This window comes from Engystomops pustulosus, chromosome 9, assembly GCF_040894005.1.
Source record: "Engystomops pustulosus chromosome 9, aEngPut4.maternal, whole genome shotgun sequence".
NCBI lineage: Eukaryota > Metazoa > Chordata > Amphibia > Anura > Leptodactylidae > Engystomops > Engystomops pustulosus.
In genome coordinates, this window is record NC_092419.1 from 44604069 (window position 1) to 44631435 (window position 27367).

The following is a 27367-nucleotide window of genomic DNA, read 5'->3' on the forward strand; positions in this document are numbered from 1 at the left end:
GTCACAATTTAGCAATTTGCTGCAGTTATAAAACAGCGCCCTTATTATATTTAAGTTCATTCTATGCCATGAAATCAATGATTTGCTGATTTTTTGGGTTCACTAACAGACTGTAACAAAGTAATACATACGCACATTGTCCGGTACACTAAATGTCTGTTGGTTGTGCAGATGTGTTTATTTACGGTGCCAAGCATTGGCAGCAGGGTCAGCTCTAGGTTTCAGTAGACCCCTGGGCGACAGAGCCTCAGTGGGACCCTTTGCAGTAAACTCATATGGCAGCATTAAATGGAACCTACCACCACATATCTACCTAGATCGGGTGGTAGGTGCATCTATTGGACGTGAGGATAGCCCTGTTAAGGGCTAATCCTCACGTCCCCACAATCTTTTGCTAACTTTTATTTTGCTAATATGTAAATTTTGTAAAGAGGCTACTGGGGCGTGGAGTAGTCGGAGCTGAGGCTACACGGCCTGGCTACTCCACACCCCAGTAGCCTCTTTGTTCCTCCTACCAGAAATCTCAGTCGCGCAGCTACCGTCCACCCTCGTCCGCGAAGCCTGCCGTCTGTGCATGCACAGCGGCTCTGACTTCGGAGCAGAGACTGCACAGCTGCGGGCCTGCTGTTCTGCGCATGCGCAGACAGCAGGCTTCACAGACGAGGGCACACAGCTACAAGGAGCTGTGCATCAAAAATTTCTGGTAGGAGGAACAAAGAGTCTACTGGGCCGTGGAGTATCCGCGCCGTGTAGTCTCAGCTCTGGCTACTCCACGCCCCAGTAGCCTCTTTACAAAATTTACATATTAGCAAAATAAAAGTTAGCAAAAGATTGTGGGTAGTAAGGATTAGCCCTTAAAACGTGTCCTACAGATGCACCTATCACCCGATCTACCTTTTATATATAGATATGTGGTGGTAGGTTCCCTTTAAGAATTCAGAGACTAAAACTGTCTCCTGGTCCCTAAAATATTCCCTGGGTTAGCACACAAAACAGCCTTCACATGGTTATTCTATATACAGCTCCACTTACACTTTATGGATTCATTAGTTATGTACAGCCTGATATGGGCCCGTCCATCAGCTCTGGGCCCCGGCACTTGCCTGGGTATGCCCAGTGCTGGCGCCAGCTCTGGTTTTGTAATTTACTTTTAACCATTAACTGGTGAAGAATTATCATTATCATATTTTAAAAATCAACACAAACGTTTATAAATGCAGTACACTATTGCTTAAACATTCTAGAACACACAGGTAACTCCTCACAGTCAAGGTAAATGGTTGCATAATTTTCAACAAACTTTTATTATATCAATTCTACAAGGGAGATTTATCCAAAGTGTCTGAGAGCAAAACTGTTATAGTTACTCATGGCAACCAATCAGAGCTCAGCTTTCATTTTATAAACTGCTGTGGGAAAACAACACCTGAGCTCTGATTAGTCACCATAAGCAACTACAACAGTTTTGCTCTCGCCATTCTTTAATATGTTTATGCTCTCTCATAAATCTCCAGGAACTTTTTTTTTAGGAAAGTAATTTTTTTATAAACTTGGTTCCTGTTATGCCCCTTCCTGATGATTTGCCCACTGAAATCCTTGCTGAATTCCTTCTTGCAAAAAATATACACTGAATAAGACTTAAGTTTAATTTGGAGGGAAGGGAAAGGAGTGATTCAAAGTAGTTTGATCTTCTCTCTAATTATAGATAGACTACTAGAAAATACAGAATACAAGACAGTTACGAGGACATTTATCATTAGGCAGGCATTTTGTGACCTATTAAAGAGAACCTGTCAGGCACATCAACCAAAGTTCATTTATCTGTAGTGAGTTGCTCTACATGATGATATTGAAATTAGTAAATTACAAAATGTGCCCCACACTCTGCATAGTAATCCTGGGAATTGAGTTGCCCCCCTGAACACACCACCTGCATATATCCTTCATACTAATTCCTGTGCTGCAGCTTAGCATTAGGTGTGTGCAGGGGACGTGTACAACAGAGGAGATCCCAGTCCCCATAGAGTCCCCATTGTACACTGCCAATCAGTTTTTGTATGAAAAATCGGTTTTACAGAAAAAAAGATAAGTTATATATTAACTTACAATACCATGTGCTCTGTGACTAGTCAATTCGCCCCCTGTGCTGGGCTGAAGAGTAGTTTCCCCCCTACCCTTGGGAAACCACTCCCCCGTTTGTCATTTTCAAATGACTATTACTGCACCTCACCTGCCCTACTCCCGTAATGTGCCACACTACACGGCCGTACAGAAGTCGATACATACTTTGCGTATCTCCTGCCACCTTATTGTCTATCCTGTCCTGTCCCGCACTGAGCAAGAATGCCTGATGCGGTCAGGGAGAGTTTCGGACACCCGGTGGAACAAGGGGGGGGGGGGGGGGGCGGTATTAGTCAATCGAAAATCACACCAAGGAGCGGTTTCCCGAGGGTGGGGTGAAACTACTCCACTTCAGCCCCACCCAGGGGGGGGGGGTGAATTGACTAGTCACCGGACACATGATATTGTAAGTTATATAATGTATATTATGTAAACTTTTTCATGTAAAACCTATTTTTTATACAAAAACTGTTTGGCAGTGTATGTACAATGCTCTATGGGGACTGAGGAGGGGCTCAATTGGGTCTCCTGGTGACAGGTTCCCTTTAAATCTGGCAGGCAGCAGTGTTTTACTTCTATGCAGTGGCTTTGAAGTACATGATACATTAGCTGGTTAGTGCTCTTATGTTTGATTGCCGTGAATTGCCCCTTGCACCTTTTTTGGGACTTTTTGAAGCCATAAGAGCCTTGGAAAATCAATGATGTAGACCTTGGGACAGACCACTGATTTTATGGATAATGAGATGTTTCTTATGTGGCAAGAAGTTTAAAATCTTCAAGGCAAAGAAGCATCTGTTTCACACCTGAAGCTTGTGCCGTGTCAGATGTGAAACGGCGCTTGCTCATGCATCGCGTACCCCCTTCTCCCACTTATACTGGCTGCTTCCTTAAAGAGGACCTGTCACCCACATTTTCGGCACTAGGAGCTGCTTACCAAAGTAAGCAGCTCCTAGTGCTTGAACAAACGCCGCATTGTTAGAGTGATAGCGTTACCGGAAACCTCCTATAACGCTATCAAACACTGCGGCGGGGTACAGTGTAATCATCAGACCGCTCGCATGAGGTTCCCCGGAGCACCCCGCTCGCTCCATAGGCCGGCAGTGACTGCCGCGCGCCAGGTGGCAGTCACCACCCCTAGCCCCAACCACACCCTCATGAATACATCGGACAGCTTTGCGAGCTGTCCGACAATTACACTGTACCCCACCGCAGTGTTTGATAGCATTACCGGAGGTTTCCCGTAACGCTATCACTCTAACACTGCGGCATTTGTTCAAGCACTAGGAGCTGCTTACTTTAGTAAAATTTGGGTGACAGGTCCTCTTTAAGAATAAATTAAAGAAAGCCTTGATTTTAATTGGTGAGTGCCTCTGACTTCTAACTTCTTAATGGCAGTCTGCACCACCAGCTGAGATCTCAAAGTGCTTGAAGGGATAGTGCCTCCTCTTTCTTTATTTCTAGTGTGGTACTTGGGTAATGAGACACATTTTATAGTCTATCAGTTAAACCAGTGACCGGATTGCTTTCTAATTACTGATAGATTTCAGTAGCTATCATGACTTTCTGTGGCTTTTTGCACCTCCCTTTCTTCAGACAAAGTCCTTTACAATGAATCATAGACATTCATATCTTTGTTGTCACAAGTTTATCATACTTTAATATGTTTGTGCTTTGAAGTAGTCACAGATTTCTAAAGACTGAAATGTAAAAGGAAGAATAATTGAGGTGAAAAGCAAAAATACAGAAAACAACAAAATGCTAAACAAAATTCTAAGGTTGTGCCTACATAGATTTCAGACAGGAAAACCGTGGAAAAGAGCAAAATGAGCAATGTGATCAGCTTGGTGGTTGAAATATGAATGAAATACTCAGCTGACTCAAGACCATGAAAATTAGCTTTATATGGTATTTCTTTATAGATAAGGTTGGCCTAGTAATACGTTTCATCATTTAAATCAATTATTTGCATCATACTCCACCAGAACAAGAGATGTCTGATGTGGAATAGCCCTTTTCTGACTGTGGATGTTCTGTGACATATATTGTGTCTGCTGGCAAGAAGATCCACTTTCCTTGAATATCATTTTCGTTGCAATTTAAAGGACATCTATCACCAGATCAAGTATTGTAAACCAAACATACAGACATACTGGTGTGTGCCCCCTCTGGCAGGTACTGCTGTTCTTTTAGCTTCTTATGCCCTTGTTTTTAAGAAAAAAAGGCTTTAAAAATTATGCAAAAAGGCTTGAGGGGCCCCTCAGGTTCATTTGCATAATTTTAAAAGCCTTTTTTGTAAAAACCAGGGCATCAGAAGCTAAAGGAAGAACAGATCCAGTGAGTAGGGGTGCATGCCAGTATGTCTGCATGTTTGGTTTACAATCCTTGATCTGGTGATAGATGTCCTTTAAGATTTGAGTTGTTTTAAAAAGATTTCACTGTCTATAGTATCTTTTCCAAATATTTTCCAATTCCAAAAAAACATAATCTAAGGCTACATTCACACGAACGTATGGAGGACGTATATACGGCCGACGTATATACGGCCGATATACGTCCCCCATACACTCCTATGGGCGCACGGCACCCTACGGGAGCGGTACGGTGCAGCACACGTGCGGCACCGTACCGTTCCGTACCCGGGAAAAAGATAGGACCTGTCCTATCTTTTCCCGTAATACGGGGCCGTGCGCCATAGGTTGCTATGGAGAGGGGCGGGGGTGAGCTGCGCTCACCTCCTCCTCCTCTCCCCGTACACTGCCGTTGCCCGCTACGGTACGGGCGGGCAACGGCAGTGTGAATATAGCCTAAGAGTGATATATGTTAAAACATATTTTAACGTTTACTATCTTATAATTGTGATCTGATTTCAAGATAAAAAGGACACTTAACAGGGACACTTAGTCATAGATCCAGGTACTATGACTGTGATAATCTTCTTCTATTTGTTATCCATGGCCTCCTTTCTTCTAAATTCAATGTTTAAATTAAGCTAATGGACTGAAAATACTATTGGGGCGGTTCCCAGAGTTCCTTTGAGTTGCAGATTCGCAGGCCGTTAGACTGTCCCACTCTGCCTCCCTGCTACTGCTCAGCACTTCCCCCTCCCTCTGCCTTTTGTAATCTAACTGAAGCACAGGAAGCTTCAGCACACAGTGTAACAGCCTGTGAAGCTGCAACACAGAGGGGCTTTGGAAACAGGTCCAGTAGCCTTTCAAGCTCATAACAAATATAAAAAGATTACCACAGTGACAGTGCTTGGATCTATGAATAAGTGCCTCTGGTTTATTATGCTTAATTTTGATGGTGGATTTCCTTTAAGCCCTCACCAGTCTCATATTGATGACAATCCCAGGGAGGTATTTTCACCTCATGGCAGATACACCCCTGATACATAACCTATTCTAGTTTGTTGATATCATGAACCTGGAAACCCCCTTTAAGAAACTGCTGTTAGTTATTTGTGTAAGATGAGGATGTTAGCTGTTTTTGATTGTTAAAAAAAACTTTCTACTACTGCAAATGTGATACTAATCTGCTGACTCACTAAATATCCATGTAACATTTTTTCCGGCTTTTCTTGCTTTTAAGAGAAGTTGTTAACAGATTTTCAATCATTACACTAGCAGCCCCTTCAACAAGGGTATGAAATGTCCTTATTAGAATTCTCTGTTTTATGTGACATCTCACCCCTTTACCTATAAAATAAATCTCCACCAAAGTAATTTCAAAATGAGTAGAGAAGAGTCACATTTTGCCTGAGATTAGTCAAGTTTAGAGGCTGCAAGGTGAGTCACACTTAAGATGCCTTTATCTTTGGTTCTATAGCACCTACAGACATGAATTGGAGATACAGAAAGTAAAAAACTGAACTGGAAAAGTGAGTTGCAAATAAAAATTCAATAATGACTTTATTTCTAACTGTCTGTATCACAAGATGGATTATAGGGCAGCACAGTGGTTTAGTGGTTAGCATTACAGCCTTGTAACCTTGGTTCAAGTCCCAGGGTCAACATCTGCAATGAGTTTGTATGTTCTCTCCGTGTATGCGTGGGTTTCCTCCTGGTCCTCTGGTTTCCTCCCACACCCCAAAGACATACTGGTAGGTTGATTAACCGATTTGGCAAGCTCTGTGCAGCACTACGTACTCTGTGTGCGCTATATTAATAAAGGAATTATTATTATTATTACTAATCTTTAATCTGACACCAAAAGCATATTTCTAGGTACAGCTTGCAGCTTCTACACTTGACTATCTGCAAATATGACTCTTCTTTGCTCATTTTTACATGACTTCTTATTCAATTGAGTAACCAGAATTACTGGCTATGTATTTCTTCTGATTTATATGTTACACTCATTGTGCCCTTATTGCCTGCATTTTTTCCCCTGTTATACAATCATTATTACTATTAACAGTAATTATATTTGGTTGCTCAGCGTGAAAACATGTTACGTCTGTGGCAAGTTTTACAGTATATTCCAGACATCTGTTGTGTTTTATTTCAAAATGATTTTTTTTTTAGGTCCAATTCTTAAAAATGCTACAAATGATTGTTATAAGACAATTGCAGGATCAGTTCTCAACATGGAAATGTGGTTAGTTGTGTGCAGAAGATGTAGCATGATGTCAGCATGCTGCAGACCAAACCCCTGTGACTGACCGCTCAAGGTATTGGAGACTCTGCAGCGAGCCTGTCATTGGTTGGTGCACAGGTCTCCATAGCTACATCTGTGTTCAAACACTGTTCCCTGCAACTCAACCCAAGCTGTGACATATGCTCAGCCACACAACATAGGAGAAAAAGCTCTGAAATCTGGTAGGTTGTTATTTTACCGCAGGTTGTGTTCCAATATAACAAGAAGCAATGTTAAAGGATTTTTTTTTTCTATTCTTGCCCTTTAACTACATAATAAGGATGCATCAGCGCTGAGGTCATCGTTTTATAGACTCATTGTAATACATCAGGGTACCAGCTGTTGGTTTTATAATCTGTGAGTAGCAATATGTATAATGCATCTGCACACACAAAACGACAAATTCATCTATGCTACATCTGTATCGCATTAAGAACCAAACGCTTAATGATAATGTGTTAGGATTGTGCTGCCTTGAGACGGAACGGAAAAAGAAATGATAGAGGAATGAAGATGAACCCTGTGTGACACTTTATTATACATCTGCAGTTCTATAAAATGCAGACTAAAGACCAAATAGCAAACAGCAAATAGCAAAAATATTTTCAAGAAAGTAACTCAAATATCAATTTGATATTTTTATTATTATTTTACTACTTTACTACTTACTCCTAATACAAACTTATTTGGAAATGTTAACACTTTAATTATTTTAGCCGAAGTATCTTAAAAATAGAGGAATAATTATAAGGTGCTTTCTGCAGATTCATTTATTTATCTGTCACCACTTCTGAAACGTGATTAATTTTATCCCCCAAAAATAACTTTAGTTCTGAAGCATCTTTAGGTATAACTGCATGTATAACCATTCCTATCTTATTACATTTTCTAAAGTTATAATGAATATATTGGTAACTGGGTGTTTCCTTTATCAAAGGGGTGTGTCTCTACATAGGTTAATTTATTTATCTGTCATCACTTCTGATACATAAATAATTTTATCCCCAAAAAATAACTCTAATACTGCAGCATCTCTCCGCATAATTCTATTTTAAACCGTTCCTATCTTATTACATTTAATGAATGGATCATGAATAGATTTTCAGCAGGGTGTTCTTTTGAATATCAGGTTGTCAAATAGGCGTAGGGCTAAAATTGAAAAACACGGTCAGTCCGTGAATTACAGACTGTGTCCTGTTTCACAGAAGGGATTCCATACATCAGAGTGAAATATGATGCAAAGAGTCCCTGCTTCCCAGCTAAAAAGCACCACTGACGGTGCTGCGGTTTAGAAGGGAAGCAGGGACTCCTTGCTTCATATATAGATACGATACACGGAGTCCCATCCCCGCCAGTGTGGTCGGTCTGTGAATAAGAACATGGCACGTCCTTGATTTAAGGACAGACTATGGGCGTGTTTTTTATCCTCTATTGAGATTGTAAACTTGTGGGAGCAGAGCTCTCACTTCTACCGTTTCTTTTTATTACGTTTTACTTTTTAATTTGTATGTATATGCTGTACAGAGCTACAGAATATAATGACGCCATATAAATAAAGATTATTTTTTATTATTATTGTAAGCTTTTGCGAACAGGGCCCTCATTCCTATTGTCATTTGATTATGATATTAATCTGTAATGTCTTATTTAATTTGTATATGCACCCTGTGATCTGTACAGCGTTGCGGAATATGATGATGCTTTATTATTATTCTATGGTGGCACTGATTAGACACGGACTACCCCGGCTAGGAACAACCATTTATTCATACATTTCCAGAAGGGATAAAAGTGGAGTGACACATTGTAACATTATAAGATCCCCCTGAAGTTGTTTAGTTAATAACACAGTTTAACTTTAAAGAGGACCTGTCGACCCCCAAAAGACCCCAACCAAATATGCCCCCCATAATACTCTCCCCAGTCCCTTTCTATATATGCCAATTTTTTTTAAATTTATGTTGGGAAAGTTGGTTGTAACAGATCCAACCTCTTAACAAATAAGAGGTTGGATCCTTGTATCCCCTGCGCTGGAAGTCGGCTTTATACATGAGGGGGCCGGCCTACACTCCCCCACCACGCCCCTGTCAGCAGGACCTGTAAGAGTAGTCAGCAGCAGCGCATATATATCGCGCAATCGCTGACGGCTCTCCGTGATGTGGCCGCGCTGCACTGACAGTGGCAGTGCCGTGCCCTCATAAATAAAGCCAATTACCAACGCAGGGGATACGAGGATCCGACCTCTTATTTGGTAAAAGGTTGAATCTGTTACAAACAACTTTCCCAACATAAATTAAAGAAAAATTGGCATATATAGAAAGGGGCTGGGGAGTGGATTATGGGGGGGGGGGGCATATTTGGAGGGGGTCTGTTTGGGGGTGACAGGTCCTCTTTAAAAAAAAATAAAATAAATAAACAAGGTAGGTAACAGGTTGATTCTTTATAGGTGTCCTTACAACGGCTGGGCTAAAAAAGGGCACTTAGCCCAGCCTAAGATCTAATAAGTTGTTACACACTGGTATGCATACCATATTATTGTCATTTTTATCTGATGTACCATTTGACTAGTATCTTGTTTTAAACATTACACCTAATAAATATATGTGTATTAATACATCTCCGATTATCAGTGTGGATTGGTGCTTGGTGCGATTTTTTATTTTTTATTTGTTTTATCCTTATACAGTCAAGCACCTGTATACCACCAAAAGCACATCCACTGTTGTTCTAGTCAATGTTGGCGTCAGGGTAGTGCAGAGACACTATTGTCGTTCTTTCATAAGGTGGGATGTGTCACCTGGTGCCTCCTCCTCTCTGGAGGTGTGAACATCAGCAGCAGCCTGTCCATATATAAACAGTTTTATCACTGGGGATCCTCCCTCAGGGGAGGTCGGAGGGTGCAGTACTGCTTCATCTATCAACCCGTAGGTTTCAGTGTCCTTTACTGAGCGTATAGGTCACCCAGCAGGAGGGAGCAGGATGGAATATGCAGTTTGCTGTATTTTGCACATTACACAACATATACTGTGCAGATGGAAGCAAAAACTTTGCTTTCATCTCCCAGTATATGTCTATGGATACACTCTGTGTATATGCTGAGCGTGTTTAAAAAAAAACTAGGTTTGAATCTAACTTAAAGGGGTTGTCCACTTTTAGCAAATAATTGATTGATATTGCAGCTGTGATAATAACAGCTCCTGCACCTCCATCACATCACCATGGACAGATTATATCCACTGGAAGTAAACTTAGAAGATTATTATAGAAGCAGAGATCTAGAAAACCAAGAGTAATTGATATAGAAAGTATATTAAAAAATTGTATAACTTTTCATGACACAAATAATCAATTATTGACTGAAAGTGGAAAACCCATTTAACACTGTGGTACATTCTATACCAGCTGTGCCCTGTACTACACCAAGCTCTGTCCCATTTTCTTAAACTGGGTCGAGCTCCAGGACTGTGTACATGTCCTACACAATGTAAGGCTCTGTGTCTGATAGACAAAGAAGAGACCACATCACTTGCCCAAGAACCACAACTCTTAAAACCGTCGTTTTAAAATTGAATGTCCCAAAAATGTTGGAGAATTAGAATTTTGTGAAAATCCCACAGTGTAAAAGGAATGAGCTCATGTTCATTTTACAATACAACCATGTGCAAATGTCTATAACTATGTCACATGCATTCGAAATGGCTGTATTGCTATTGTGTGTAATGTATTCGCTTAGAAACCTTTCTAATGCTGGGACCGCGCAATACTGTTCCTCATGTTGTGGTGACCCCAAACCATGCAACTCGCAGTAAAAACACAATAAAATTGCGGCTGCGATGGCTTTAGGCGACCCCCGGTTTTGGTCGTTCGACCCCCGCTGGGGTCCCGACCCACAGGTTGAGAACCGCTGGCTTAGAATCTAATGTCCCTGACCAAGGCATATTGGTATGTTGTCCCCTGGTCTGAGGAGACCATTCTTTGGATGAAGCGGGACCTGTGAGCACCTGGAACTGCCAACTGAGAACAGGCCCAAAAACCATAAGTACAGAATCTTTTTGGGAACGAGGAACCAGAGAGCTGGGTAACTATGTGTTCTTTTATCCCACAACGGACCCCCTGGGGGTTTCCCATGTTTTTGGAAAGCCCCTTAAACATAACCAGGCAAGACATGAAATAACTAAAACAGAAAATAGCATTTTAGTATTTCAGTATAGTAAGATGTCTTGTTTTACAGGGTAAGATGGATTCTGAGGAAATGTACTTAGCAGCACTTAAAGAAAAAGCCTGTGAGCTGGTAGAGGCTGCCATGAGAAATGCCCAGGACAGCCTGAGAAGCCTACAAACTATGCACAGCGAGGAAGGGGTTAAAGGTACTGTCAACCTGCTTCTTCGTCACACATCAGGCATATGTATAACTAAATCCGTACAGTAATACATATTAATAATAATTCTTTATTTATATATAGTGCACACAGATTATGCAGCGCTGCACAAGCATATCAAATTGGTCCCTGTCCCCATGGGGCTCACAATCTAAACAACCTAACAGTATGTTTTGAAGTGTGGGAGGAAACCGGAGTACCCGGAGGAAACCCACGCAAACACGGAGAAAAACATACAAACTCTTTGCAGATGTTGACCTGGGTGGGATTCGAACCCAGGACCCCAGTGCTGCAAGGCAGAAGTGCTACTCACTCAGCCACCGTACATATTTTTGGTCCTGTACATTATAACAATGAATTTTAAACAAAACAATTAAGATGCAATTGAAGCTCAAACTTTCGGCTTTAATTCAATGGGTTGAACTAAATGATTGCATAAAATGCTGAGGAACACAATTATTAAACACAATCAGGACAGTTTCTTGGTGATTTAGTCAACAAAGTTTTAGAAAAGCACAATCCCCCTCCGCACATCATGAAACTGTATCTCTGCTGACAGTGCCATCACTGTGGTGCCCCGGGTACGGCACTCCCAAAACAGCGCTGAACACAATCCCTTAATTTCTGGGGATTGTGAAGCAGGACCAGGTAATTTGACAAATTTTATAATTGTAAATAGAAGGTTAATTTCTAATACTTGGTTACTCTTTGTTGGCAATAACTGCCTGAAATCTTGCATCACTTCCACCTTTTTATGGTAATTCACTGCCTTTACTGCAGTAGTTTTTAGTTGCTGTTTGTTTGTGGATTTTCTGTCTGAAGTTTAGTCTTTGCTTTAATAAACTCCTGGGTTGCTTTTGCTTTATGATTTGGCTCCTTGTCCATCTGTATTATAAAACACAGATCAATCAGTTTGGCTGCATTTGAGCACACAATATGGGGCTCATTAACTAAGGATCGCAGAGCACACTTTTGTCAGACTGTTCGACTTTTTCAAGGATTGCACGGCTTGGGCAGGTATTTAACAGGTGTCTGGCTGGGATTTTGGCGCACACGATAGGTTTTTGGCGCAGCTGGGGGTGTACCGTCTGATGATCCAACTTATTCAGACTGAGTGTGGGAAATTGTGTCGCAACCAAATGCACTTACCTGCACCACTCCGGTCACGTGCGTCACAATCCCCTTCTATATAGCTGTCACAGCAGCGCAAATCCTGAAAATTTCCAAAATCTGACGAAAGTGCGTTCCGCGGACCCTTATTAAATAATCCCCATTGTGTCTATTTTTTTTACATGGTTCCTTGCATTACATTCATGTCATGTAACCAGTGTGACATCATCTAGGGTCCTTTAGCCTCCTAACATTAGCAGACTGTACCCCATGTGTATATCTGATGACATGAAATCCATGGAGGAAGTAAAAGGCAAAGGGTCTTTGATGACATCACCCTGGTCACATGACATGAACCACTGAATAGTAAGGAGGTATAAGACATAGGGAGCAGTAGATAGGAGTGGCTGGCTGAGCAGCACACCCCCTCTGATGTCTGGTGAAGATAAAGTTAATTTATAGGGATGTAAGGGAAACAATTTTTAGCTAGAAGGTTGTCAGTTAGTTAATAGGACTCTATGAACCTGTCACTAGCTGTATTTGTGAACATGTGGTGACAGGTTCCCTTTAAGGATGGCTTGTTTTACCTGCACAGAGAGCTCCTTTAGTCACATTTTACTCACAGTAAAATCTTCCCTTTGCATGCACTGTACCTCAAATCAACTTCAGGCCTTTTATCTGCTTAACTAGGAGTGACATAATGATGGAATTACCCACACCTGCCCATGAAACATTCTCACCGCACCATGATCTGGCCTGGTGTCTGCCTAGTCCTATATTTTATCGGACTACGGCTGCTCAACTTTCTGTGGAGAGGGGTGGGGTGAGGAGCATTCACTGCCCCTCCTTCCTCCACTCGTGCTACATCTGGGTTACTGCCTGGGTGAGCACATGCCCATGTGCAAGGAATCTAACTGTATCATGTCTTGTTTCAGGGCAGGAATATGAAGTGAAAAACATCCCTTGGCTCTCCTGTCAGGACTTTACTGTAGAGTTGGGAAAGAAGCAAATTGAAGAATATGTTTCGGTAAGATCAAACAACATAGACCATTGTTCCACCAGCTATAAACACGTTATCTTCTATCCTGTGAGGAGGGGATGACAATATACCTTGGTACAACCCTTTTAAGCAAGATATTCAAGCTATGACTCAAGCTTTGTTATAAAGATGTATGGAAAACATTGTTATGCACAAGAAATATCTTTATGAGGATTACTTAGCCATACAAGCAAATTAAATGACAAAACTTTCATAGAAACCTCACCAATAAATACTTACAATAATCTCATTTATTATGAACAGACCTGGGAATTCCATGAGAGCTGGTTGTACTGCACAGATTTCCTGAGAGAAGAAGACACCGAGTTCAATAAACTATTCCATTACAGGATGAGATGGAGTATCCCAACTTGTAGGAAGCCGATTCCCAGGGCAACTGCCTGCGTCTACTTCACTGTAAAGATATCTAAGATTAAACCTCCGGTAGGTATCTGTTTGAGGAAGGCATCAAAACATATTATCAGTAAAATATGAAGAACGATGTGGCTGTGGCAAGGTCATAGGTGACTAAAGACAGGTCACAGTGGAAGTGTGGGCTTGGGGGCAGTGTGAACGACCGGTGGGCCAAGTCACACCGACCTTGAGGAGTTGGGGGGAGCATGAAAGCTCTCCTGCCTCCTTGACTGGATGAAGGGAACATGGGGAATAAACATTGCTTTTAGACCACAGCAGAAACGCAGATGAACTGCATTAAAAGCACCTTATACGAAACGACTTTACAGTCTTGTATAAGGCACTTTCTGGGATTTATAATTGGTTGGAGGTGACAGGTTCCCTTTAAGGTCATGACAGCTTGTGATTTCTTTTATCCTAACTATTTATTTATTTTGCATTATTCAGGCACTACCAGTTGAAGTTTTCTTTGTCTTCGAATCCAACAGACTTGTTCACAGGTAATAGACCTTCTTATATTCAGGAATGTTCTCAGGTTAGCTCTCCCAAAACCTAGGTACCCAGCTATCAATTCTGACTGCTCCATATGAATGCACACTTTACTTGGCTGGGAGTGCATGTGTTCTAAATGGGGAGTTAGGGGCTCTTTTACACTAGATAGACCGCTACGTGTCAGCAATTGTGCAGTGTTTATTTTTGCGTCGATTCATTAACTTATAGGGAAGTCTGCATATGGGCAAAATGCATGCTAGTGTGAAACAGCCTGAAGTCTAAATGTGGACCATGTGACTGCCGTTTTTGCCAGATCAAACTCTGAGCAGAGTACAGGACTCCAACTGCCAGGAATCCCTGTCTCCGTGTAGAATGGTTCTGTAATCATGTTTTTGCTGTGAAAAGTAGTCAAGCAAGGACTCACAGCATCATAGAGTCCTGCTACTTACAGAGTGTCCTGTCCGGTAAATATAGCTGCCTAACAGAATGCATTTCACAGACCTCTCAACCTGTCTGTTGATTTTCACACAAGCAAATCATGGAAGCCAATAGAAGTCTATGGGTCCGCAGGAAAAACCTGATGGCAGATCCAAAATTATATGCTATGATACTATGCGCTGCCCAGATATCACCAACCAACTACAGTGTAGAGCAAGGGTGGGCTATTCATTTTCCCATAGGGCCACATAAGAAATTGGAACGCTTTTAGAGGACCAGGCCCATATACTTAAGTCAGTTCTATCCAATATCTATTTACTGTATCCAGTATATAACCTATCCCTACAATTAAAAAAAAAGTAATTTAAACATTACAATGCTTCAATGAAAATTTGGAGAACTTAATTGCTTTACTATTTAATGATGGGGAGGGAAGCTTAAATTTTTCAACAATCTCACGCAGGCCATACATGCCCAGGTCTGATGTAGAGTAAGGAACTCCATGCATCATACTGATATACTGTATATAAAGCAAGGAGTCCCTTATTTCTCAATATTATTTACCAGAGAAGGTATCAGGGTTGGACCTTGAAATCAAGACAGCGAATAGTCTGTGAATTACCATGGTAGTGTGCCGTACACCGTAGTCTAATCTTTTCGAAAAATACATGTCTAATTTATGTGCTTAATATGGTCACAAAATAAGACCAAGAAATGGTGTTGAGTGCAGTTTTCCAGCTTCACATTTATTTTTATGTGGATTTCAGGTTCAGAGGCAGCCCAATTACAGTGAAGCTCGAAAAACAATCCAGTTGTAAATAAAATCTTCAGATTCCTAGTTAAGGCACCTTTCAGACAAAAGTTGTAGGGAGATATATACATCCCCCAACTATGGTGCCCGGCAGCGCTACAGTGAGCACAAACGTGTGTCACCATACCGTCGCCGGAAGTACAGCCGGGTGTAGCATGTTTGTGTGAAAGAAGCGGATTTGGAGCACTATTCACACTGGTACCAATTCGCTTTGAGCGATCACACCATTTTTTCTGGGTATAAAGTTTGTTTTAGCTATTTCTCTTTGTTTTGTAGGCCTGGACAGACGAGATTTAGAGAGAAGTGGCTGAAGGACATCATTGAAAGCAAATTAATAATGTTGAACAGTATTACCTTTTAATTTATTGTGCCACTCGGAGTAAACATGTTCATGCCAATCCATCCTATTTGTAAAAACTATATCTGGAGAACACATTCCATGAATATTCCTTCACTATGTTAGATAATGCAAATCTTGGTAAAATTTGTAATTATTTGTTAAAAATGGTCCTGTATCTTCATGTGATGCCATAGGGTGTTCTTGTCCATTTCTCTAAAATCCAATGGCCCACATTTACTTAAAACAGTGCCTGTGTAGTGTGCAGGGGGAGGCCGATTTGTGATTTGTGGTGCCCATTCTTCATGAATCTGGCTTCTCCTGCACTGCTCCGAAAGAGTGCACAATTTGTTTGGGTGCACCTTTAACATAGAGCGTGCAACACAATTCTGTCAGACTTTGCATGTTAAATGTGTTGCTCGGTCCGACTGAGCACCAGAACGCCCATTTCAGTGCAATGTGTCTCTGACACTTCTTAAATACATGTACAAGCAGTTTGCACTAAAAAAAAAGCTTGTGCAAAGTACGACATAAATCTGGCGCAAGCACCTTGGTAAATGTGGGACAATGTGTGCAGTACAGGCTGCAGTCAATACGCAGTAAATCCTTATAGTCTCACTAACACCGGACATTAGGACCCTTTCATGTTCAGTCAGGAAACCCGGTTCTGACCTGAATGTACAGCATCATTTTTGATCGGGTTGACAAGGTTGCTAGTTCCTATGCGACCATTGCTCTTCGGTCTCGTACACAACTGATGCTCTAAGTGCAGGACAGTAAGACACGCAGTCGTTCTGACTTTAAGGTCCACAACATGGTCAAGACACGGTTGGGCTAGGAAGTCAACTAACAAAACGATTCCTGAAATATCCAAATATAGTAACAATTTAAAATTTTAAAAATGTTCATTATTTGTTTGATCCAAAAGAGAAGTGAGAGTTTGTACCTCGTGAGAGATTTGTATATTTCCTACAGCGAATATCCCTAGAAGAGGAATGGTGACACCTGGTTGTCAATTCAGAGGAGAGCAGGGCAGGTGCCAGCACTAGCCATACCGGTAAGGTGCCGAGTGCTGCTGTACATAAGCAATCTAAGGGAGGTGAAGGGGGCGAGGGTTTATATAAAATAACCATGAGAGGGCTGTTTGGGATGATAAACTAAGGAATATTTTAGGGAACAGAAGACTGTTTCAGTTTATGAATCTTTAATGTCACCTACATTAGTTCACTGCAATGGGGCCAACTGAGGCTCTGTCGTCCAGGGGCCTACTGAAACCAAACCTGGAGATGAGGCACAGGACAGTGTTTTTCCAAGTTTCAGGTCCGCTTAGTAAATCTCTACGTTGTGTAAAATCAGTGTTGTGCTGTAAATTACCATGTATTTTTCATCATGAAATATGCAAATATTATATTTTATTAGTGAAATAATGTTTTTTTTTTTCATTGAAGTGACTTTCAGCAGCAAAATAAAATATTGTTTTTCAACTGACTCAAATTTATATGGGATCCTATAGCAGCCAGTCTGCTGACAGTGTGTGCCCCCTGTAGATCACCATCAGAATTGCATTAGGTGTCAATAGTCTTCAATGGCGGATACCTCCTTAGCCAACTGCAGCTTGCGCCCAGTATGTGGTGAAGCAAAGCACAGGCTTCGCTACAACCGACTTTAGGGTGAATTGTAGCGCGGCATGAAGGTTAGTAAATACAATCTCCACCTTTTCCCTGCCCTCGCCAAACTCCCTTTAGTGGCAAAAGTAATGAAAAACTCAATTTTGCGCAAAATCTTTCATGCAAGTGGAGTAAAAAAGAAGAAAACCAGTGCTTTGTGACTTTTCTATGCCAAAATGTGCTTTTATGTCACCACCAATATGTGTTTTTACTGACCCAGCTAAATGTATATATCGCTTTTCACAACACATGTACTAGTGCCCATCACAAGCCAGTTATGGGCCCTTAATGCAAGGTGACATTCTGTCAAGCATCAGTATTCCCACAGACATGATTGCTGGGTACCGATGTCATTACATGGTAAGTAAGAAGGGGGCAGTGAATGCCCCTAAAAATATAGCTGCCACACTACATACTAGTTTACACCCACACTTGGGTTTCCACTACACACTCCATCTAAGGAAAGCAGAACAGAAGGTGGATAGAAGGTCTTCCATTCACACAGACTTTAACGGACCTTCTGTTACTAATAGATGTGGGCCGCTGTGCTATGTTTTTCCATTATTGATAATAGAATGTGTAATAGAACGCAGGGGTGATATAACATGCCTAAAGTGCATGTGAAGGGGTGGTCACACGTTTCGCTAGCAATGAGTTTTGTCACGCAATGCAGCCAGAATGGGGAGGGGCCTGTGCCAATCACATTTGTGTCTACTCCGAAAAACAGGGGATCGGTAACTAGCACCAAGATGCAATTTTTACATGTAAAGCACAGATGCGATTGGCACAAACCCCTATCCATTCCGGTTGCATTGCATTTTATAAAGCAATCCAAGCGGAACGTGTGACTGCAGTTTTGAGAAATCCCAATATATGTGTTGGTTTCTGTGGTAGCTAGAAGACTGGAGAATCCACAGCATATTATCTTATTTGTATATCCCCTGCACATTCCAGATCCTGCAGATACTTTAGCAAGGCCCATCTAGGCTCAGATGAAGCCAACAGAGTAACTTTCTTAATTCCAACATAATAACATAGTGCTTCATTTGTTCATGAAATATTGTGCACTTTAATAAATTATTTAAAAGCAACATTACATGGGTCATTTGTTCCCATAACCTGAACAAAATATTTGAAGTCAAAAGATTGTGTGTGTGCAGTATCGGTCCACGTATATGCAAGGAGTTGATGAAGTTCTCATTGGAAAAGAAATCAAAAACCTCCACCAGGTCTTCTTGAGAATCTTGGGGACAAACTCCAGCTATGCAGTAAAGCAAGCAATGCAGGAAAATGTGTGTCTCTCATTTGTCCTCCTTTCCTTTGGTTTTCCTGTAAACCATCTCTTTGAAGCTGGACAAAATTTTGTTTTCTCTCTTACGCCTCTCCTCTTGGTTGAAGGAAGCCAAGGCCCTCTTCTCATCTGCACTATAAATCTGGTTTTCCTTACGCAGACGGACAGCCTCCATACGACGATGCCTTAAAAACAATGCAAGTTATGTTAGGAAGAATGAAAACTTAATTTTCCCCAATACAAAATTTGGAGAATACACATGGAAACGCATACACAAAACCGGTTTATATATTTTCATGGCCATCCCAAGCTTACAACAATATAACTACATACCTGCTTCCACTCATTACATAGCCAGATATCTCAAAAGATGCAATTTCATCACTTGTCAGCCCGATTTCACCTCTTCTAGGGATACGTTTACCAGCCTTTACATATTCTGCCATTGCAGCACCTTCACCAGGGAGCAAGGCATGGCCATAGCTAGGAAATACAAAAGTAAAGTATGAAACATCAAATCATAAGAATTTGTCATGTTTTAGGCTCTAACGGTAAGGTAAACCATAAATAATTTATACACAGACTTACTTAAGCGGTTTATCATCCTGGGATAAATGTGTTATTGGAGCTTCGGGCCCAACAAAGTCCACATCTTCAAAATTAGCTTCTGTGGAGAGAGGTATACAAGCATTCTAATGTTCATATTGCTTGTCTTAATACAAAATAAACAGGTAAAAAATTAAAGATACAGCCTTGGCATAAACATACAAATTTATAAATGTGTTTTCAAACACAGAAATCCTTATCTTTAAGGTATAGGGTTCGGTAGATTTTTGCCCAAATTCCACTGCAATGACAAACACATGACATGTTACGTTTGCAGTGAAATTACAAGAGTCCTTCATTCCCTGCAGATTTCACCTCTTGCATTGCAAAGTGTGAAATCCACAGAGAAAACCTAAATCTAAGGCTTCATTAGCACAAACTTGAGTTTGGAAACGCTAGGGTTATTTATAATGCATTAGATAGTGTTGCAGCCCATACAATTATTTCCACTATAAATAATGGACGTTAGCCCTCTGTACATTGAACTCTATGGAGAACAGAAGACCTTCCATTAACCTTCAGTATTTTCTTCCCTTTAATGGAAGACCATAAGAGAGTCAGCTGGGCCTAAGCGGTATGTAACAGTTCTCCAACTATGGCAGATGCTTTTGTAAGCATCCACAAGAGGGCCCTTCCCCATTATTTCACAGTATCATAGTTTATATGGTTGACACATGTCCATCAAGTTCAACCAAGGCAGGATCTGTTTAAAGGGAACCTGTCATCAGAAATTGGCCAAATAAACCACTAGCAGTATGTTGTCAAGCAGCTGAGCAGCTTCCTAGATGATTTTTATTTTGTGGCCTCTTGTGGTGGCATCACGTTGAAAATCAACTTTGAAGTGGGATGTAAATTGGTTGTATAAAGTCAAGAAGGCGTAGAGTTTAACACTGAATTCAAACTTACCCTGCCTTAAAAAAAATGCCCCCTTCACTGTAACTGATGGTCCTGTGTCCAGGGATCAATGATCAGATCTCTTGAAGCCCGGTGCTTAATGCCAATGACATGGGAGGTGGTGTTCAGAGGCAGGGAGAGCTTGACTTTAGTGTTAAACTCTCTGCCTCCCCAATTTTATACAACCCATTAACATCCCACTTCAAAGTTGGTTTTCTGGGTGATGCCACCAATCTGGGCCATGAAAGAAACATGACCTAGAAGCTGTTCAACTGCTTGACGACATACTGTAGTGGTTTATTAGGCCAATTTCTGACAGGTTCCCATTATCTCGTAAAATGCCAGGCTGCACTAAAGTATCCAAAATACTTACTTGTCCTCTCCACCCACACAGTTTCTTCCTGCATCTGTTCATCTGAATCTTCACTACTTGAGTCGCTGGACTCCTTTCTGGTTTTCTTGCTTCTTTTTTTCTTGGATTTCTTTCTGTAACAACAGTGTCAAATCACATTTAAACAATAAAAAAGATCCAAAAAGTTATATAAAGATTATAAGGAGGCAGAACCCCTTAGGTAGGTAGTAAGCAAGGCACAAACTACGATTGGATCATGAAGGACTCATGAGGATCCAAAGATCAACTTTGGGGTGACCCTAACCTGGGTAAAAATCAACATTTTAACTTTTTACAAAAGTTACTCTCAGAGACCATTGACTCAGATTACCATATTGAGGAGCCATCCCAAGAAAAGGTCAGTAATGTCCGCTAACCAAAACTCGATGACAATGGATACACACATAAACCATTACATAAAATTACATAAGCATACACATACTTTCTGTGTTTCTTCTTCTTTTTCTTGGATTTCTTTTTTTCATCCTCATCTATAGGAAAAAAATTAAATGTAAATGATCTATGTAATATTCCTTTAAAGCCATGTTCACACAGACAATTTTTAACATAGAATTTTTTTGTATGCTAAAATGAATGTGTACAAGTACCTGTGTATACTACATCAATCTCAATTCTTCCTGCCACTACAGACCCATGTATATTCTGCCTATGGTGAAAAGGGATACTTACCGCTGCTTTCTGACTCATCCGAGCTGTTCTCGCTGTCTTCTGAGTGTTTCCTGTGTTTTTTTCTGGATGACTTTTTCTTTCTTTTCTTTTTCTTTTTTTTCTTCTTCTCCTCTGTGAATCAAAGGCAAATACTGTATATACTCGAGTATAAGCCGACCCGATAAGCGGAGGTACCCAATTTTACCACAAAAAAAAATTTGGGAAAACCTATTGGCTCCAATATAAGCCTAGTGTGGGAAACGAATTGATCAGAGCCTCCACCCAGTATATAACTAGTTATCCATCTCATGCCCCCCAGTATATAGAAAGCCTATGTCGCCTAGTATATAGCCAACCCACTGCCCCCCCGTATGCCCAGCACATAAAAAAATACACTCAGTATTCAACTTTCTATGCCCCTCGCAGGTCCTCTTCTAGATTCCAGCAGCAGGTCCGTGCGCGCCGGCTGCGCACACACTGTAATATGTAATTGCTGACATTATAGTGTGTGCACGGCCAGAACTATTATGTCAGCAGGCGGCTGACATAATCGCGAGTGTGCGGCTAGCTCACCCGGATCGGCTGCTGGAATCAAGAAGAGGACTTGCAGGGGGCATCGGAAAAGTGAGTACTCAGTTTATTTATTATACTCGAGTATAAGCTTAGTTTAGTTTTTTCAGCACATCTTTTGAGCAGCAAAACTCAACTTATACTCGAGTATATACAGTAAATCTTATCCAAAAATCTACTGAGAATACTGATCATGAAGTAGAAAAGAATGTCACCCACCTTCTGAAGATGAAGAATCTGAACTGCTGGATTTTTTTGATTTTTCCTCTTCTTCTACAGGTGTGTGCTCATCTGAACTGCAAAAAAAGAGAAAGTTATTGTAAATTGAAATCATTACTTTCCTCATCATAATAATAATTGACCACATCTCCACAGTACTTCTTTAAATCCATATTGAAGGAGAACTGGTATGTGGTGTGAACAGAGATAGCAGGACCAACTTCTCCAGTTAGGGGATTTCTAACACTACCTCAAAAGTGTAGTTGGTGTGATTTAAGTGTTGAACATGGAACAACCCCTTTAAGGGCTAAAGCACTCAAACATGCTAAGTTATTGAATCACAGAGCGCATAGTTACCGCATTTCATGGACTGAACACTATTCCAGGGACAGAAGCTTCATAATGATAAATGCTGCAAGGAGCTGCCACATGACTTCAGGACCATTTGTACTGTACTGTGCTCATGTTCTCAGTACGCTTGAGCTGGGAAGCAGGGACTCCTTGTCTCATGTATAACTATGGTGCTTAGACTCCCATTCCTGGAACAGTGTTAAGTACAGACAGTCCCTGAGTTACGTACAGGATAGGTTCTTTAGGTTTGCACTTAAGCTGAATTTGTATGCAAGCCAAAACTTCTATATTTTATAATTGTAACTACAGACAAAACTTTTTTGTCCCTCTGACTATTTGATTTAAAATTTTTTATGCTGTAATGGGACCAAGGATTATCAATAAAACTTCATTCCAGACACCTTACAGATGATCATTGCAGCCTGTAACTAAAGGAAAAAGAGCTTCACCAGAGGTTTCTAACAAAAATTAACCCCTTAAAGATGAGGCTCCTTAAGCCCTTAAAGGGATTGGTCCAGGATTAAACATTATACACAATCCATAGGAGGATAAGATTCTAATCAGTGGGTTTCTGACCGATGAAAACTCCACCAATCTTCATAACATGGGTCTTGTTCACCTTGATGCAAAGCATGTACCCTGCCTCTCTAATAATTCCCCAGAAGATGCCTCGGGGATAACCTTACATCTTAGGCTAACCATTTATTTATGATATGTTGCCTTTTCAGGATTGTTTTTCTGTGGTTCAATATTATTATGGCAATACCCAATATGTACAGCATTGTTATTTTTTTCTGTTATATTTGTATTGGTACCATTTTGTGGTATAAACAAATTCTGTCAGTTTCTTATTCTGTTTGGGATTGCAGGAAGAACTAAAGAACTGATAGTAAAGCCTTGTTTTCTTTTTGTAGGCTGTCCTCGGACAAGCCCTTTATTTGGAAACTTCTTGGGATCTAAGGGATTACAGCATTGCAACTTTAATAGCTAAATTGATAATATATTATAATCAGGTTAGTAGGAAAACACTAAACAATAACAGTGTCACAACTTACTCTGGTTCTGGAACTTTTGGCGACAGACCCCAAACTTCTGGAGCTCCCAATTCTCCAATCCTCTCTCTTTCGCTCAGACGTCTGCACAAAACAAAAATAAAGTAATGTAAACCCACTGGTACAGGCATTGTCTTGTAACAGTCAGAACAGATTTAAAGGGATTGTCTGACAAAGAACACTGTTTATAGTTCAATGCAGATCTTTGTATTTACCCAATGTAATAATAGCTCAGTCTTGCTTCTCTTTTCTATCTACAGGGATATCTGGTGTGGTGATCCAGCTGCCTCTGAAGCCTCTCTGGTGATGGTTCAAAGAAATCTACCATTTCTACCTCTCTGTCACAGTAGTAATCTTAAATTTGTAACATCTAAACTCACCTTTTAAAATTATGCTTAACAAGTCTGAATGGCTCTGGGTGTTACCAGAGCCCCTAGGCACTGCAGATTCACAGGCTGTTTCAGTGCGTAAGGAGCACTTCACTGTGTGCTATAACTTCTTCTGCTGCAGTGAGATTACATTGGGCAGAAGGAGAAGGCAGTGCTAAGGGAGCAGAGAGGGAGGGTGAGACAGTATAACAGCCTGTGAAGAAGCAGCAGGGATGGGCTCTGGTAACACTGCAAAGAGCCCTTCATGCTCATTAACTTAATTTTAAAAGTGAAGGTTAGAAGGAAGGAGGCCATGGATAACAAAACTAAGACGATTACCACAGTCACGGTGTCAGGATCTATGAGTTACTGTCCCTGGTTTATCATGCTGGATTTTTGCTGGTAGATTTCCTTTAATACTTTATCGCATGGAAGCCCTACGTATGAGCCCAGCAGTGGGCAGCATTCGGACATCTTCGTACGATAGGCAGCAGTAACTTAATTTGTGCTCTAGTAGATCTTCTGCGAGATCAGACCAGGCCGATTATAACTTCTCACTTGCATTAATAAGCCATGATTCCACAAGATCAATAACAGTTTACATTTTTCCTACTGTAACTCAGTGATAACAGGTGCCGGGTCATCCACAGCTTTAGAAGTTATCACTGCAGTTACTTTCTACCAAGCACACTGCCACACACTGTATAGTGGCTGAACATGGTACTGCAATTACTGAGAGGAACAGAAGCAACCGTTAGATTATACAGGAGGTCCCTGGTCTGTGATGGTGGGCTACCTGAAGCGCTGGTGCCACTTAAGGCAACCAATCTGTAGAGGATGGGGCTCACAGGTTTATGATCTTATGTAGACTGTAATATTTAAGAAATCTACAACATGGCTCCTGACACATATAGGACTGTAATGAGGACAAGACTGACAGGTCTAGGACACATTTGTAGGCCTGACTCCCCCTATAGCTGTGGACATGAAGCTGCCCGCACAGAAACCTGCAGACACCTCTGAGGCGCTACCATTGTACAGGGGGGGCTCACCTGGCAATAAACGCGTCCTGCCTCTGCCTCATTATCTCCTCCTTCCCCTTCTCGTAGTAGTCCCCCCACTGTTTGCCGTGGTAGCTCCGGCTGGAGGAGGCGCGCTCCCTGGAGCGGCTGCGGCGGTGGCCATTGCTGACGCCTCGTTCTCTGGACCGGGATCTCCGGGACTTCCTCTCCGGGGATCTATCACTGCTGCTACTGCTACGATGTCGCTTCCTGGGAGAGACCGGACTTCGGCTTCGGGAGCGGTGCCCGGGCGGCATGTCTCCCTACGTTGTTTACAAGGTACCGGAAGCAGTTTCTACGGAAGCCGACAAGTGTCCAAAACGGAAACGCGATCATGTGACGTCACGCAACATAAAGCTTATGATGATGGACAAGGAGGAGGCTAATAACTGAAACTGAATTCTGTGTATGCAGTACTTTGTGTGATTTAGTGTGGGCAAACATTTCTTAATAAAATTAAAAAAAAACATTGGCTTTTAAGTTTTCAAAATTACAATTCATTTTTACATTGAAGTCAAATGGAGGCAAATAGTTAGAAAACCTGTCAGTTATGGCATCAGTTTTGTTTAGATAGCTAGTGAGATATATTTAATATAGATAGATAAATAAATAGATAAATGTGAGATAGATATTAGAATGTTAGTGTGGGTTTAACATCCTGGGGGAAGATTTATTTATTGCCCATGGAAACCAATCAGAGGTCAGCTTTAGGGTTCATTCACATGGCCGTCTGTGGGGACATACATTCGGTCGCAAATCCACGGCCGCATAGACGGCAATGGCGGCACGGCGGCGGTACATGTGTGGCACCGTTCCGCACCACACACGTATGTTGTTTTTCACGTCTGTGGTTCAGTGATTTCCAGGGATGCCTAACTGAGCTATTGATTTCTATGGGTTTTTTCACATTGTTTGTATTTTCACTGATCCGTTGCCCGTGGAAAAAATTAAGAAACATATCCTATTTTTTTCACTGGTGCGGATCACAAAAGGCAATAAAAGTCTATGGGTCGGCGAATGTTAAACCTTCAGGATTTTTTGCGGGCACAAAGACAAAACTGATGCATCATAGAGACAAAACAGAAAAAAAAGGAGACACAATGGAGACAAAACGCAACAAATGCGCAACTGAAGCTGAACATCAACGCCAATGTTTAAGAGCCCTAACAGAAAAAAACGGAAATGCTGATGGTAGTGTGAACTGAGGCTTACTCGTGTGTCATATACTGCACAAGGAGTTTAGGAGAAGTAGGAATATATAGATATAATCACCCCTGCAATGGCTAAATGTAACTGCCACTTAAATTACATTTTGAAATAGAATCAGGAAACCATTTCATTATAGATTGAATTTTTGGTTACTTTTATAAGACACCATATTAGTTCTGCTTTTAGTCCTTGGAATACCCAAAGACACCCTAACACTGAATGCCCATGAGTGGTAATTGTCATGGCACACACTTACACAGCAACTTAAATATGAAGAAAAATACATACTATTGCCACCATCTCTCTATATTGTGAAAATGTATAATATTTTTTTTTAATAAACCTGAAATTAACATTAAATTATTTTCATGATTTCTTAATCATAACGGACATTGAATGCTATGATGTAAACCTAGACCTACTTTCTTGTAAAGGGGAGTTCTTATAAATGGATAAAGAATAACTGCTAAATCCAGTTGTTGGGACCCCTCTAATCACAAAATCAGTAGAATAAAAAGAAAAAAACAGGCGCTTTCTGGTGCAGGTAAACTTGAGAAAGGAACTTTCCTTAGGAAATACAATAGTGCGCTCACCTTAGAGGGTTGTGCGTGCAGGCACAACTCTGTAGCAAAGTGCAAAGGGTGCTGCCTAGTCCTCACCGGCAGTAGAATCTCCGTTTGTTGAAGAATATAGATGATCCAAGAGGAAAAGTCCGTTTTTTTTTTTGCATCCTACTGTCCAGAGAGAACGGAGTCATCATCCTTTTCCTCTTGGATCATCTATAATCACAAAAACAGGGGTCCCATATGAATAGAATGGTGGCAGGTTAAATTTGCACCTTGCTATTTTAATCATTTCTATGAGAATACTGACAAATATCCAATACTAGGGTCTGTCCCAGCAAATTAAACTAAATATATACAATGGAAATAGCCAAACAGTGCCTAGAAGGATATCAGATTATAAAATTAATTTTGAATAGAGTAGAATCATATATTTTGATGAACAGGAAATACATATCAATACATCTATTGTATATTGGACAAAATTTCCATAAGTATAATTTCTATATCTATCCACACACTTGATGCCACTCATGATGCCTACATTACAGATCAGGTACATGGAGCACCAGCATGGCAGGTGCCACCTGAAGATCCTATCCTGGCGCATACCCAACTGCCCTTCACTTTCCAATTGTCGACTGCTGCATTTGGAAGGGAGCTGGATTGCCCCGCAAGGG

General features: G+C 41.0%; 2 protein-coding genes across 3 annotated transcripts; one reads left to right on the top strand and one right to left on the bottom strand.

Annotated features, from left to right (window-relative positions):
- The first annotated feature begins 6785 nt into the window (after positions 1-6785).
- Positions 6786-17264, top strand: AKAP14 (A-kinase anchoring protein 14). 2 transcript variants are annotated; one of them, XM_072124035.1, is made up of 6 exons: positions 6786-6938; positions 10988-11123; positions 13181-13272; positions 13549-13728; positions 14146-14198; positions 15716-17264. In XM_072124035.1, the coding sequence occupies exons 2-6, from the start codon at positions 10994-10996 to the stop codon at positions 15798-15800; spliced, it is 540 nt and encodes a 179-aa protein (XP_071980136.1). In that variant the 5' UTR covers positions 6786-6938; positions 10988-10993; the 3' UTR covers positions 15801-17264. The 2 variants fall into 2 exon arrangements, with proteins under 2 accessions (XP_071980136.1, XP_071980137.1); XM_072124036.1 differs by lacking the exon at positions 6786-6938 and adding an exon at positions 9978-10045.
- A 1224-nt stretch (positions 17265-18488) lies between these two features.
- NKAP (NFKB activating protein) lies at positions 18489-25253 on the bottom strand. The gene is made up of 9 exons (XM_072123551.1): positions 24907-25253; positions 23490-23570; positions 22084-22160; positions 21316-21426; positions 21068-21116; positions 20608-20720; positions 19323-19401; positions 19068-19217; positions 18489-18919 (listed from the first exon to the last, which is right to left on the bottom strand). Exons 1-9 carry the CDS (start codon positions 25170-25172, stop codon positions 18745-18747), a joined length of 1101 nt encoding a protein of 366 aa, XP_071979652.1. The 5' UTR covers positions 25173-25253; the 3' UTR covers positions 18489-18744.
- Positions 25254-27367: the final 2114 nt, after the last annotated feature.

Excerpts from the sequence above, each read along its gene's own strand:
- AKAP14 (XM_072124035.1), top strand. The coding sequence starts at position 10,994 with ATGGATTCTGAGGAAATGTACTTAGCAGCACTTAAAGAAAAAGCCTGT. Across the intron at positions 13,273-13,548 it reads AAATTGAAGAATATGTTTCG|ACCTGGGAATTCCATGAGAG; the intron begins GTAAGATCAAAC and ends TATTATGAACAG. Across the intron at positions 14,199-15,715 it reads TCCAACAGACTTGTTCACAG|GCCTGGACAGACGAGATTTA; the intron begins GTAATAGACCTT and ends TTTGTTTTGTAG.
- NKAP (XM_072123551.1), bottom strand. The coding sequence starts at position 25,172 with ATGCCGCCCGGGCACCGCTCCCGAAGCCGAAGTCCGGTCTCTCCCAGG. Across the intron at positions 22,161-23,489 it reads CCAAAAGTTCCAGAACCAGA|TTCAGATGAGCACACACCTG; the intron begins GTAAGTTGTGAC and ends CTTTTTTTGCAG. Across the intron at positions 21,427-22,083 it reads AGATTCTTCATCTTCAGAAG|AGGAGAAGAAGAAAAAAAAG; the intron begins GTGGGTGACATT and ends TTTGATTCACAG.